This window comes from Neomonachus schauinslandi, chromosome 8, assembly GCF_002201575.2.
Source record: "Neomonachus schauinslandi chromosome 8, ASM220157v2, whole genome shotgun sequence".
In the NCBI taxonomy this organism is placed as follows: domain Eukaryota; kingdom Metazoa; phylum Chordata; class Mammalia; order Carnivora; family Phocidae; genus Neomonachus; species Neomonachus schauinslandi.
The window spans coordinates 16,414,204-16,425,994 of NC_058410.1; the positions used below are offsets into that span (position 1 = coordinate 16,414,204).

The window sequence follows — 11,791 nt, forward strand, 5'->3', positions numbered from 1 at the left end:
GGAGTAGGTGCTTGATTTATAGAACTCGGTCCCAATCTTGGAGTATCCTAGAGTCTAAAAGAAGAGACAAACAGGTGAATAGACAGTAATAATATGGCGCGTACATGCTGTGATGGGGTAAATGCTAGAAGCTCTGGACATACTTAGGAAGGGCTGTAGACCAGCTTTCCAGATAGAGCCTGTTCATGGTGAGGGTATTCCAGGCTGAGGCAACAGTTTTTGCAAAGCCTCAGAGGAGAAAATATCTATGTTCCAGAAACCCTAGTTATTCAGTAGGACTGGATGTTAGGGGAAGGCCAAAAGATGAAGCGGGAAAAGCAGGGACTAATTCCTTTTAAGGGGTTTGGGTTTTAAGTAGGGGATGGAGTGATCTCAGCTGTCTTTCAGAGAGATTATTCCAGCTACTGGGTGGAGAACAGATAAGAGGTAGGCAAGACTGGACATGGGAAAGCCAATCCCAAGGTCGCTGCAAAATCAAGGCAAGATTTAACAAGGGATAGATATGAGAGGTATTAGCAGAGGAAAAAGAGCCTGGTGATTGAGGGTGTGTTGAGGGCAGAGATGGGGAATCAAGGAGGAGGTCCCACTCAGGGGAGTCAGGTGATGCCAGGCCCTTGGTGAGGGAAGGAAGAGAGTGTGTTATGTGGCCAGATCAAAGGGCCTCTTGCTTCATCAGCCCATAACCCAAGCTGGTCAGGCCTAATGGAAATCCTGCAAATTCAGTATTTTTGTGTGTTTATAGGGTGCATGGCATTCTCGCATAATTGGAATATCTGATTAATTTGAAATTTTCTTGAGAATTTCTATCAGATGGGTAAAAGGGAGTTTTAATTAAATGCAAAGCACATGGCCGGAGAGAGGCCCAAGAGCACATGGCCAGGCAGGACCAAATACACAGAGCTCATTCTCGGTTTCCTTCCCAACCCAGGAATGTGTCCCAGCAACTCTGCTCTCATCAGGAGAGAACCAGGATCAAACGCCTGAAAATACCTGGGAAATGAAAAGCTAGATATAAGGGCTTGGTACCCCTGTCTGGGGAACATCTCACAAAGTAAAATTTTCCTTTGAACATGTCTTGCAATGCAAAGGTGTGAGCAGAGTTGTAAGCAGCTCCATTTATTTGAGTAAATAGCTTGTAAATAAATCATTGGTAAACATTACAAAATTAAATACATTTTCAAAAGCTTGCCAGTATACATAAAATTCACAAACATAGTTCTTTTAAAAAATAAAATATGTTCAGAGCACCCTTGATATAAAATGTCTGACTCCTGTCCTCTGACAGGGCCGCCTAGAGACGCCTTACAGTAGTAGGTGGGGTTTCTGTGCGGAGGCGGTGGAGGCCTCCTTGGGGAAAGGAAGAGTTTCTACTCTGACCTTTTACCCAGCCCACATCCGTCTGAATTTTGATCCTTCTCCAAGGAGCTGATATATCACCGGGAGGCGCGGGGCAGGCGCCCCACGCCTAGCTCCAAGCAAGGACATCGGGGTGCGTAATTGGGGCAAGAGCCAGAATCCTCAGCACATGCCATAGAGAGGAGCCAGAAATGCAATCTCCACCACCCTTCCAAAGTGGCCAATGCTCCTGTATCAACTTTCTTGAAAGCAGGTGAGGCTTTCTCACCTCTACAGTCTTCAACCCTCAGTTCACCCGCTCCGGTCTAATGCTGCCCAGGCACGGAAGTGACCAGATCTACATCTAAGGAGGAAGATACGTGATTTGCTAACTTCCTTCTGACCTGCTTTCATGGAGAGAGAAGAATACACAGTATTTGGTTGAAAGCAGAGAGTTAATTGCTACACAGTGCTTCCTTTTTCCATTGCAAAACACCACTCGGCATGGGCATTTCTCTAGAAATCTAAATAGTTCTTCAAATGAAGGGTTCATAAAACTTTAAAATACCACGAACAAGGCAAGAAGTACATGACCTGGCAAAGCATCCCCATTAATGAAATAATATAAAGTCCATGAATTAAGCCCTTGACCAACTCAACTTTTTGTGGCGTAGCTCATTAAAATAACGGATACACTGAATTCTTTCACTTTGGTGCATAAAGTGAACGCTGAAGGTCAGCAGCAGTCACACGACACAAAGAATATCTAGTGGCCTCTTGAAAACCCATGTGCTGTGACCTCCAATTAAAGGACAACCACAAGTTTATTCCATCAATGTGAAATAAAACTCACATCTACATTTTAACTTAGTCGTGTGTAGATATATACATGTACGAGAAATTCGACATCTGAGACAATTGTACAACTTAAGAAAAAGTATTACCAAACTAGTTGTAAGAAAACCATCATCCCTGTATAGTTAGGTCCTAAACCTGCGATTTCTCAAAGAAAATGCTGCCCGCATCAGCCCATTCCTGCATGTCTGCCTGGTTTGATAACCCCTGGTTGGGCTGAAACCAGAGTCGTGATGTTCTTGCTATTAAAACATTACACTAACAAAACCTCCCAAAACAAAAAAGGAACATTCTTGAATAAATGTCTAATAGACACCCCCCCCCCAAAAAAAAAGTTTCTCATAAGGGCAACTATGCTTTAATAAATGTCTTCATGAAGCCCAAATCCCAGGACCCTTCTTCGTCTCTGGGAGAGTTCCATCCTGTGCCAGAATTATACAGTCTTCTTCTGTGGAGGGCTCAGTTTCCTCATGCCTCTTATCCGAGAGAGCAGCTCCTGGATAAATTCCTAGAAGAGATCAGAAGAAGTTAATATGACAGGCTCACTCTACTAAAGTTGGGGATTAAAATCTGCTTGAAGTTATTAAGGTCAATTACAGTTATCTTGAGTTGATGAGTTTGGTTGGAGGTGTTAACCCCAGTGGCTTCAATAGAGGACATTTTTAAACAAATGAAGGGTGCTTAAACCCCATATCACAATCAATCCTTCTCGCTGCTGCTCTCTTTGGGGGAGAAACATAGGCTGCCTTCACTCAGTGACATTATCTATATGGCCTCTGGAGGCACATGTGGTTGAGATCAGCCTTCTCAACCTTTAATAAACCTTTTATATGAGCATACACATCACCCAGGGAGCTTGGGGATTCTGATTTAGTAGGCCCAGGTTGGGGCCAGAAATTCTGCATTTCTAACTGGCCACGAGGTGATGCCCATGTTAGTCTCTGGACCATGCGTGGAACAGCAAGGCTTGACCAGTGGTTCTCAAATATAAGTCCTCATCAGAATCACCAGGGGGACTTAGGAAACCACAGAGTGCTGGGCCCAGGAATTTCTGATTCAGAAGTTCTGGGGTGAGGCCTAAGAATGTGCCCCTCTGACCAGTTCCCAGGTGATACCTGCTGCTGGCTCCAGGATCATTCTGAGAACCACTGATCTGGACCTCAAAAGTCTTTTGACTTTTTTTGATGGCAAATCAGTTTTTTAAAAAAGCCAACCACATTTTACATTTACCATTCAGTACAAACACATACCTGAAATAAAAATCTAAAGAATGAATACTTAATATATAGAATACACCCTCTATTTTCTATTCTAATTTCATTTAAAGGGTAATGCAGAGGGAGATCCACTAAAATGATTTCACGTCCTAGTCATAGATGAACACCCAAAGACTAAAGAACAATCTAGAATAGTCCCCACGTTATACCATTAGGAATCTTTCATTGTTGCCTTCTGTTTTAAAATATTTGCTACCTAAACAGTCACATTTATTAGATAATAATTACTTTGTCTTCCTCTTTTATATTTGTCACAAAGTGGACAGCCAGACTCTGATCAGCAAGTGGCAGACGGTGGGTATGTCAGGAATTTACCGAGAGCAAAAACACTAAGAAATCTTCCTCTCCATTTGGCCTTCTGAGAAACCACTCTCAATCTCCCCTGCCCATCACAGCCCTTGGTCACGAGCTCCCAGGCCAAGTGATCCCCACAACTACTCTCCAGCTCCAAAACACAATAAGCTTAAACATTTAGTGTTTTGTTAGCCACCCCAATTTTTTTGTAATGTTTTTGCTATTACAAAGTAATATACGCTTTTTCTAGACAACTTAGAAAATGCCAACAACAATTACCCCTCAGAATGAACCACTAATGTATTTTCTCCTATGAAAATGTTTTTTTACCTAATTAAGATCACACTGAATAAATATGTCCTTTTCTTTAACTTAGCATTATGTCAGAGGCTTTCTCCCACAACACTAAATAGCCTTCCTAAAAATTAACTTCAGTGGTTATACGATCCTTTATTATACAGATATTCTACAATCTGCTTAACTCCTCCATTATTGGATATGTGGTTGGTTCCGGACTTTACAGAATTAGAAACGATGCCACAATTAACATCTCTGTGCATAAATCTGTAGTTTTGATTATTCTCTTTGGAAAGCATATCCAGAAAGGCTTCAGAGGACAAAAACGTTTTCATCACCACCATTTCTGACCTTGGGCAGAATGGAACAGATATGAAATAAAATGAGGCCCTGTTTTAACTTTCTGAACACTATTTTATCTAATTTAAAGAATTTTCTAGGATAAAATAATGCCAAATTTTCACACTTACATTCAGTTTCATTTTATAAAGTTAAATGCATTTCCTTTTTCTATACCCCTTGCTATGTGGTTTTGACAATATAATGTGAAACATACAGTTTCAGTTTCATTGTTTTGGAACCTACTACTCAAATGACTCCTGTAGAAAGTTCCAGCATTTGAGTGTAGATCTCCTTTTTTTTTTTTTTTTAAGCAAAGGTAAGAATCACAAATCCTATCACTTAGTTAATAACTAGTAATCCTTCTGCACTATTTCTATATTTTTCATAAAGATCATTATAAAAATAAAGATTAAACATCATAAGGAATAATATACTCTAAACTACAGACCTTTCTTCTTCAAGACAAAAGTAATTTGGTAATTTAAATTCAAATTATCTCAAAAAATCAATCATGATGTGCATTAATCTCAGTGACTAAAAAGTTCAATAAATAACTTGTACTTATAATAAATTAACATCAATGAAACTCTTAAAATTTTACATTAACTAATTTATGTCTATAAGTTAATATACTGCATTACACATATTTTAAAGTGTTCATTAAATTTGCATAATGAGGTACTCCGCTAAGTTAAAAAAATAGCAAGACCGATACTTATTCCCCATATAGAAACTTGCACAGAAGGATTTTAATGATTACAGATGATTCTCAAAGAAGATTCAAGAATCTCTAATCAAAAATACTTTGATGGCTCTTTTTCCTATTACTCAAAAATTCTCTATGTAAATAACAATATAGCTCATTTACTTCCAAAATAGATCACTCGGCCTTGGGTTGTGGACACTAATTGAGTCAGAGAAAGGCTGCCCCTTTGAGGAAATGACATCTGATGTAAGACCTGCATTAACAAAGAGAGGCCAGCTCGGAGAAAGTCTGGGGGTCTCGGTCATGGCACGTGTGCAAAGGCCCTGCAGAGAAACAAGCAAGGAAGTGGGTGTTCCTGGCACAGAAAGGCCAATATGAGTGGGGTGGGAGCCATGCTGGGGGTGCCAGGGTCAGCTTCCAGGGCCTTGCTGGCCACAGAAATATGGCCACGGAGAGAGTATTCTTTAGGCAATGGAAAGCCACCGGAGGGTTTCAAGGAGGGAAGCAACATCATCTGATTTCGGCTTTTCCAAAGCCCCCTTTGACTGCCGTGTGGAGAATGGGTTGTATAAAGACAAGAATGAAAGAGCGGCCAGTTTGGGGCTGTGGCAGGGATCCAGGCAAGGGATGCCCGGCCTTAAAGGTGAGGGAAATCAAAATGGAAATTAAGTGGGATCTATTTCAGGGGCAGAGCCACTAGACTGTGTTGCTAGACTGAACGGAGGCCTCCAGTAAAACGGGAAGAGGGGACAGGGAAAAGGGGGATTAAGGTCACCATTATGCTGAGATGAGGAAAAACCAGAGGGGGAAACAAAACAGATTTACAGACTTGGGAGATCTCGGGTAGACAACTGAACATGACTTGGCGCCTTAGCTCATGGCTGAGGTCATAAACCTAGGCCTCACTAGCGCCTAAATCAGCGGCTTTCCACTAAAAAACAAAACGCCTAAAAAACTACATGTGATCTATACATAGTTACAGCAACCTACTCCACAGAGAGACAAGACGGAAAAAAAAAGTTTCTTGAAAAAAATATAACTCTTACTATATATGATATCCCTTGATATTTCACTTTGAAAAAAACTAAAGGTCAAGGCCAGCTCATGGGTTACCACCCACAGGTTGTAAATACAGTGATCTAGACCAAGGCTAAGAGATGCAGTAGCCCCCAACCACATATATGTAATATATATTTCTATACTCTATAATATAAATGATATAGTGGGACTATTTAAATGTAAATTAATTAAAATAAATACAATTTAAAATTCAGCTCCTTACTCATACTAGTCACATTTCAAATAGTCAGTAGCCACACGTGGCTAGTGGCCACCACAGTAGACACTGGGGCCATAGGATATTTCCCTCATGTCAGAAAATTTTATTGGACTGTGCAGGTGGCAACGCTTTGAGTCACAAGGCTTAATGGGATAAGCTTGGAGGAGAGTGCAAATAGAGAGGAAAAAAAGGCTGAAGACCAAGGCCAGAGGCCCCCTAGCAAGCAAGGTCTGGGGCCAACAAAGGAAACTGAAACGGAGAAACCAATGAGAAGGGGGAAAAAACCCAAGAGAGTGTGCTGTTAAGAAGTCGTCTACCTTTTTAGTTTCTTTCATTCAACATAACTATTTTGAGATTTATTAATAGCTCATTTCTTTTTTTTATTGCTGAGTAGCCTTTTGTTATATCGGAGTACCACAGTTTGTTTATCCATTCACCTGTTGATGGAAATTTGAGTTGTTTTCAGTATGGGGCTATTATAAACAAAGCTGCTTAAAATATTCATATAAAACTCTTTGTATGGAACATGCTTCCATTTCTTTTGGGTAAACACCTAAGATTGGAATGGCTGAATTCCTGATCTATTTGTTTGGCTTTCTGGCAATACCAGACTGTCTTCTAAGTATAGGTTTACAAGTCCTAAAATTAGGTAATGTTAGTTTGCCACCTTTGTTGATCTTTTAAAAAAATATATTGTTTTGGCTATTCTAGGTCCTTTAAGTCTCCTTAAGAATTTTAGAATCAACTTGTAAATTTCTACAAAACAACAACAACAACAACAAAACCTGCTGGGGTTTTGGTTGAGACTGCAATCTGTAAATCAATTTGTGGAAAAAACAACGGATGTTCTCAGCAACATTTTATAGATCTCAGTGTAAGATATTGCACATCTTTTGTCAGATTTATTCCTAAGTGTTTAATATTGTTGCTGTTATTGTAAGCGGCATATTTTTATTCCAATTTCCAATTGTTGCCAGCCATAGACTTTCATATATTTACCTCATATCCTGCAAGCTTGCTGAACGGACTTGTTAGTTCTATCAGCTTTTTGTAGACATTTACCTTTTGCAGATGTTCTTTCTAGAGTTTAGAAATTTCCCTTCTATACCTAGTTGGTGAGAATTTTTAACCAGGAATAGAGAGATTGGATTTTGCCAAATGCTTTTTCTGCATCAACTGACATAATTATAGAAAGGGCTTTTTCCTCCTCAGTGACTTACACTGATTGATTTTTGATATTTTGATCCTTCCGTGTATGTGTGTGTGTGTGTGTGTGTGTGTACTGTTACATTCAATTTGACAAAATTTTCTTTAGAAATTTTGCAGCTATGCTCATGTGGAATAGTTGTCTACATTTCTTATTTTATGATGTCTTTGTCTGGTTTTAGTATCAGAGTAGTGCTGGCCTCATAGAATGAGTTGGGAAGTATTCCCTCCTTTTCAAGTTTCTGGAAGAGTTTGTACAGAGTTGGTATAATTTCTTCCTTAAATGTCTGGTAAAAATTCCCCTGTGAAGCCATCTGGGTCTGGAGTTTTTTTGTTTTGTTTTGCTTTGTTTGTACTGGCAGGTTGTGTCTTTCAAGGCATTTGTCTATTTCACGTTGTTGAATTTATTGGCATGAGGTTCATAACATCTGTAGAAACTGTAGTGATGTCACCTCTCTCATTCCTGACACTGGTAATTTGTCTCCTGTCTTTATTTCCACTTGGACTGGAGGTTTATCAATTATATGGTTCTTTTCAGAGAATGAGCTTTTGTTTCACTGATTTTCTTTATTGATTTTCTGTTTATATTTCACTGATTTCTGCTTTCATCTTCATTATTTCCTTTCTTCATCTTACTCTGATTTTAATTTGTTCTTCTTTTCCTAGTTCCTAAGGTGGATTCTAAAGCCATTTATTTGAAACCTATTTCCCAATATAAATATTTCGTGTTATATATATTCACCTCTAAGCACCGCTTTAGCTGCATCTCACAAATTTTGATATAATGGGTTTTCACTTCATTCATTTCAAAATAGTTCCTAATTTCACATTTGATTCCTTCTTTGGCCCAGGAATTATTTAGGAATGTGTCATTTAGTTTCCAAATATTTGGGGATTTTCTAGACATCTTTCTGTTACTGATTTCTAACTTAATTCCATTATTCAAAGAACGTACTTTGTATGACTTGAATCTTTTAAAATTTGAGATTTGCTTTGTGGCCCAGAATATGTCTATCTTGATAAATGATCTGTGTGCCTTTATAAAGAAACAGGCTAACTTCAAGCAGACCTTTCATCACTGCATTTATACGGCCTCCTGCCATGTGACTTATACACATACAGAACACGCCAAAAGAAGGAATGAACAAAGTGGTTCCCCAGATGTAATATTTCCACAAGAAAATGATTCCCTAACCACAAAGGACATGAACTTCTGTGATACTCAAAAAAGGGCATTCATGTCTCTTTTGACCTTAGTCCCCAGCTAAAAGGATGGGTGAGGATGGATGCAAACTCCTGGTGGATGTGGGTTCTGTATTGGGAGCTGGCTCTGGTCGTGCTCAATCTAAAGAAAACAAAGGGAATTAGCATTTACTGAAGGCCTTCTCTGTGTCGCCTACTCATACCTATTACCATATTTAATCTAATGTAGTTTTATCATCTCCATTTTACAGATGAGAAAAATGGGTGTCCTAGTTCATTCTAAGTCATTGTCCAAGGTCACAAAGTGAATATTTGAATCCAGGTCTCTTGAAGCAAGTTGAGCTCAATAACTAGGTACCACACCCCCACCAGACTCTACCCCACTTTCTGGGATGCAGAGGAAGGGAGAGGCCCTGCCTAACAGGGGCTCCCAGGCCAGCAGGGAAGGAAGACAGAGAGATAGGCTCTGTCGACGTTAAGACACGAGCCACAGTGCTAAGTGTGTACATGAGTGCCCCGTGGGCAGTTGGACAGTGTGCACTGTCCTTGCCCAGCCCAGGCCTGGGACTGTCCCTGCCTCTCCCACTCTGCCTCTCCCAGTGGATGACAGGCTAAAAGAAGGTCATAATTCCAAGAGACTTTGAAAGATGAGAAGCTCTGTGTCAATACAAGGAGTCTAGAATCCAGAACCACTGCTCTGGCGTGACGGCCCAGCTTCCTCTCCCTCCTCCTTCTCTCCCTCCCCCTCACTCCTTAAAGGTACCCCTTTTATTAGCTGAACATCCCTCTACTAGTCTGTAAGATCTAACCATTCTGGTTCCCTAACGTTTGAAACGGTATTTCAACGAACTGCCCGAATTTTAAAACGGCAAACGGACATTGCCCTGACCCATCATCTGTTTTGTTAGGCCACCTCAGCGGCTCTTGTCCAGACGCTCTTCCTTGTGCTTCCCGAGATCCCAGGTCTGAAACTCTGAGAGAGCCCCCCTGTGGGCTGCCGAGGGCCAGGCTGTGCTCAGCCGGGCAGGGCCCCAAACTGCAGCTGGACAGATCACCTCACACGGCGGCCTCTAATAAGATGGGGGCCCCATGTCCCCAGGACCGTGAACTCTATGGTGACGCAAGAGGCAGAGAGACAGAAGATAAAGACCTCGGGGTACAAACCTAAGCAGGCCCTTTGAAACAAATGCCTGGAAAGATCTCAGATGGGTTCATTCCTATGTGGAGGGAGTCGCTCTCTGCACACAGAGCAGGAAGCAGTGTGGCCACAGGGCTAAGAGACAGACTCGGGAGCCAGGGGACTGGGTTCGAATCCCTGCGCGCCACTTAAGGGCTCATTATTTTCTCTGTGCCTTAGTTTTCCTCACCATAACCTGAGAGCCCTCAAGGTTGGTGTATTTAACAATTTAATGAGCGGACAGCTGTGAGAGGCTTGGGAAGCTGCTTGTACCACAGGGAGCGCCGTGTTAAGTGCCTGCTGCCCTCTTCCTCGTCGTCGTCGAGACGATGCTGGTAAGAATCGCTCCAGTCTGGACAAATTCTAATCGAGAGCACTAAGGGAAATGTGGCCATCTCCCCCCACCCCCGCGACACAAACACACACCACCACACACAGCCCTGTAGAAACGCTTGGACAATTGAGGCAGATGAGAAGTGGCATCCAGCAAGACAGAGGTGCTCGGGTCAGGGGGTGACGTCAGGCTGTGAGCAACAACACGTGTGTTTCCTGGAAGAAGCGTCGGTGCCCCCAGCCACGCACATGTTTCTCGCTCTCTCTCTCTCTGCTCAGTGGGGAGCCTGCTTCTCCCTCTGCCTGTCCTCCCCCTGCTCGTGCGCTCTCTCGCTCTCTCTCTCAAATAGATAAATAAAACCTTTTAAAAAATTAATAAACATCTTTCTAAATGACCCTGGGCCCCTACCCCTGACCTCGGTCCTGGGCACTATTTCTGTATCGGAGAATGCTCTGCATTCACCTTTTCATCCATTAACTCACCTGGGGATGACTCTTTCCCACAGTGTGTACCTTTTTATTTTGTTTGGCATAGTGCCATGCTCTCACGGGTGCTGAATTCCTGTCTGGGGTTCAGACACAACTCATACTTATTGGGCACCCTCCATGTGACAAGCACTCTGAGCATTTTCATGTACTGTCTCATTTAATCATTGTAACTGTCTTGTAATGTAGGCTCAGAGAAGTTTAGAGGTTTGCCCACGGTCACACAGCTACTGAATGGTCAGACCAAGATTCACTGCCTACATTTCTATAAAGCCATAAGAAACCTGGGCTCATCGCCTGGGAACAGATGGTACAATTCCCTCTCTCTGTGCCATGATGCCCAGGGGAGGACATCTTTTTTATTAAGCACCCAAGATGGGTAATTTTGGTCTAATTCCAAACCAAACTAAAATGACTTGAAATATGTATGATAAACACAGCAATCCTTTAATGTTTACCTATGGGGAAGGGCTGACCAGATATGTAAAGGACTGTGTTTTACAGGTAAGCTCTGGAAATCTTTCTCCAGAGCACAAACCTTCCCTCCATTCTGCTCAAAGCCTCTTCCCAGTGAATAAATACCTCAGAAGCCCTAAGTTGCTGCCTTCTACTCTAGCTAACTTATAAATTAGAAAAGAAGAAAGAGGAAGAGGATGGAGCAAAAAGGAGAGAAAGAGAGGAGAAAAGGAAGAAGACAGGGAAGCCGGAGTGTTGACTTTCTGCCCACTGAGACCCAGATTCTGCCCAGTCAGCTCTGACTCCTCAGGGCCCCCCACAGCTCCTGCCCCTGCTAAGCTCTCGTCATCTGACACTGCTAAGGACAACTTTCTCTCTCCCCCTCTTCCTTCCTCCCTTCCTTCCTTTGTTTTCTTTCCTGCTTACTTGCTTGCTTTCAGTTATCAACTTTATTGAGGAATAATTTATAAACAATAAATGTGAGAGAGTTCCTGGACCCAATTCCAGTGTGTGTGTGTGTGTGTGTGTGTGTGTGTGTGTGTGTG

At 41.8% G+C, this 11,791-nt stretch overlaps 1 protein-coding gene across 1 annotated transcript in view; it reads right to left on the reverse strand.

Moving 5' to 3' along the window:
• Window positions 1-1,083: 1,083 nt before the first annotated feature.
• The window catches only part of PPP1R14C (protein phosphatase 1 regulatory inhibitor subunit 14C), an 89,341-nt gene continuing 78,633 nt past the window's right edge, over window positions 1,084-11,791 (reverse strand). The window contains exon 4 of the mRNA XM_021693409.1: window positions 1,084-2,698. Coding sequence (XP_021549084.1) covers window positions 2,624-2,698 — 75 coding nt within the window. The 3' untranslated portion in view covers window positions 1,084-2,623. The remainder of the gene's footprint in view (window positions 2,699-11,791) is intronic.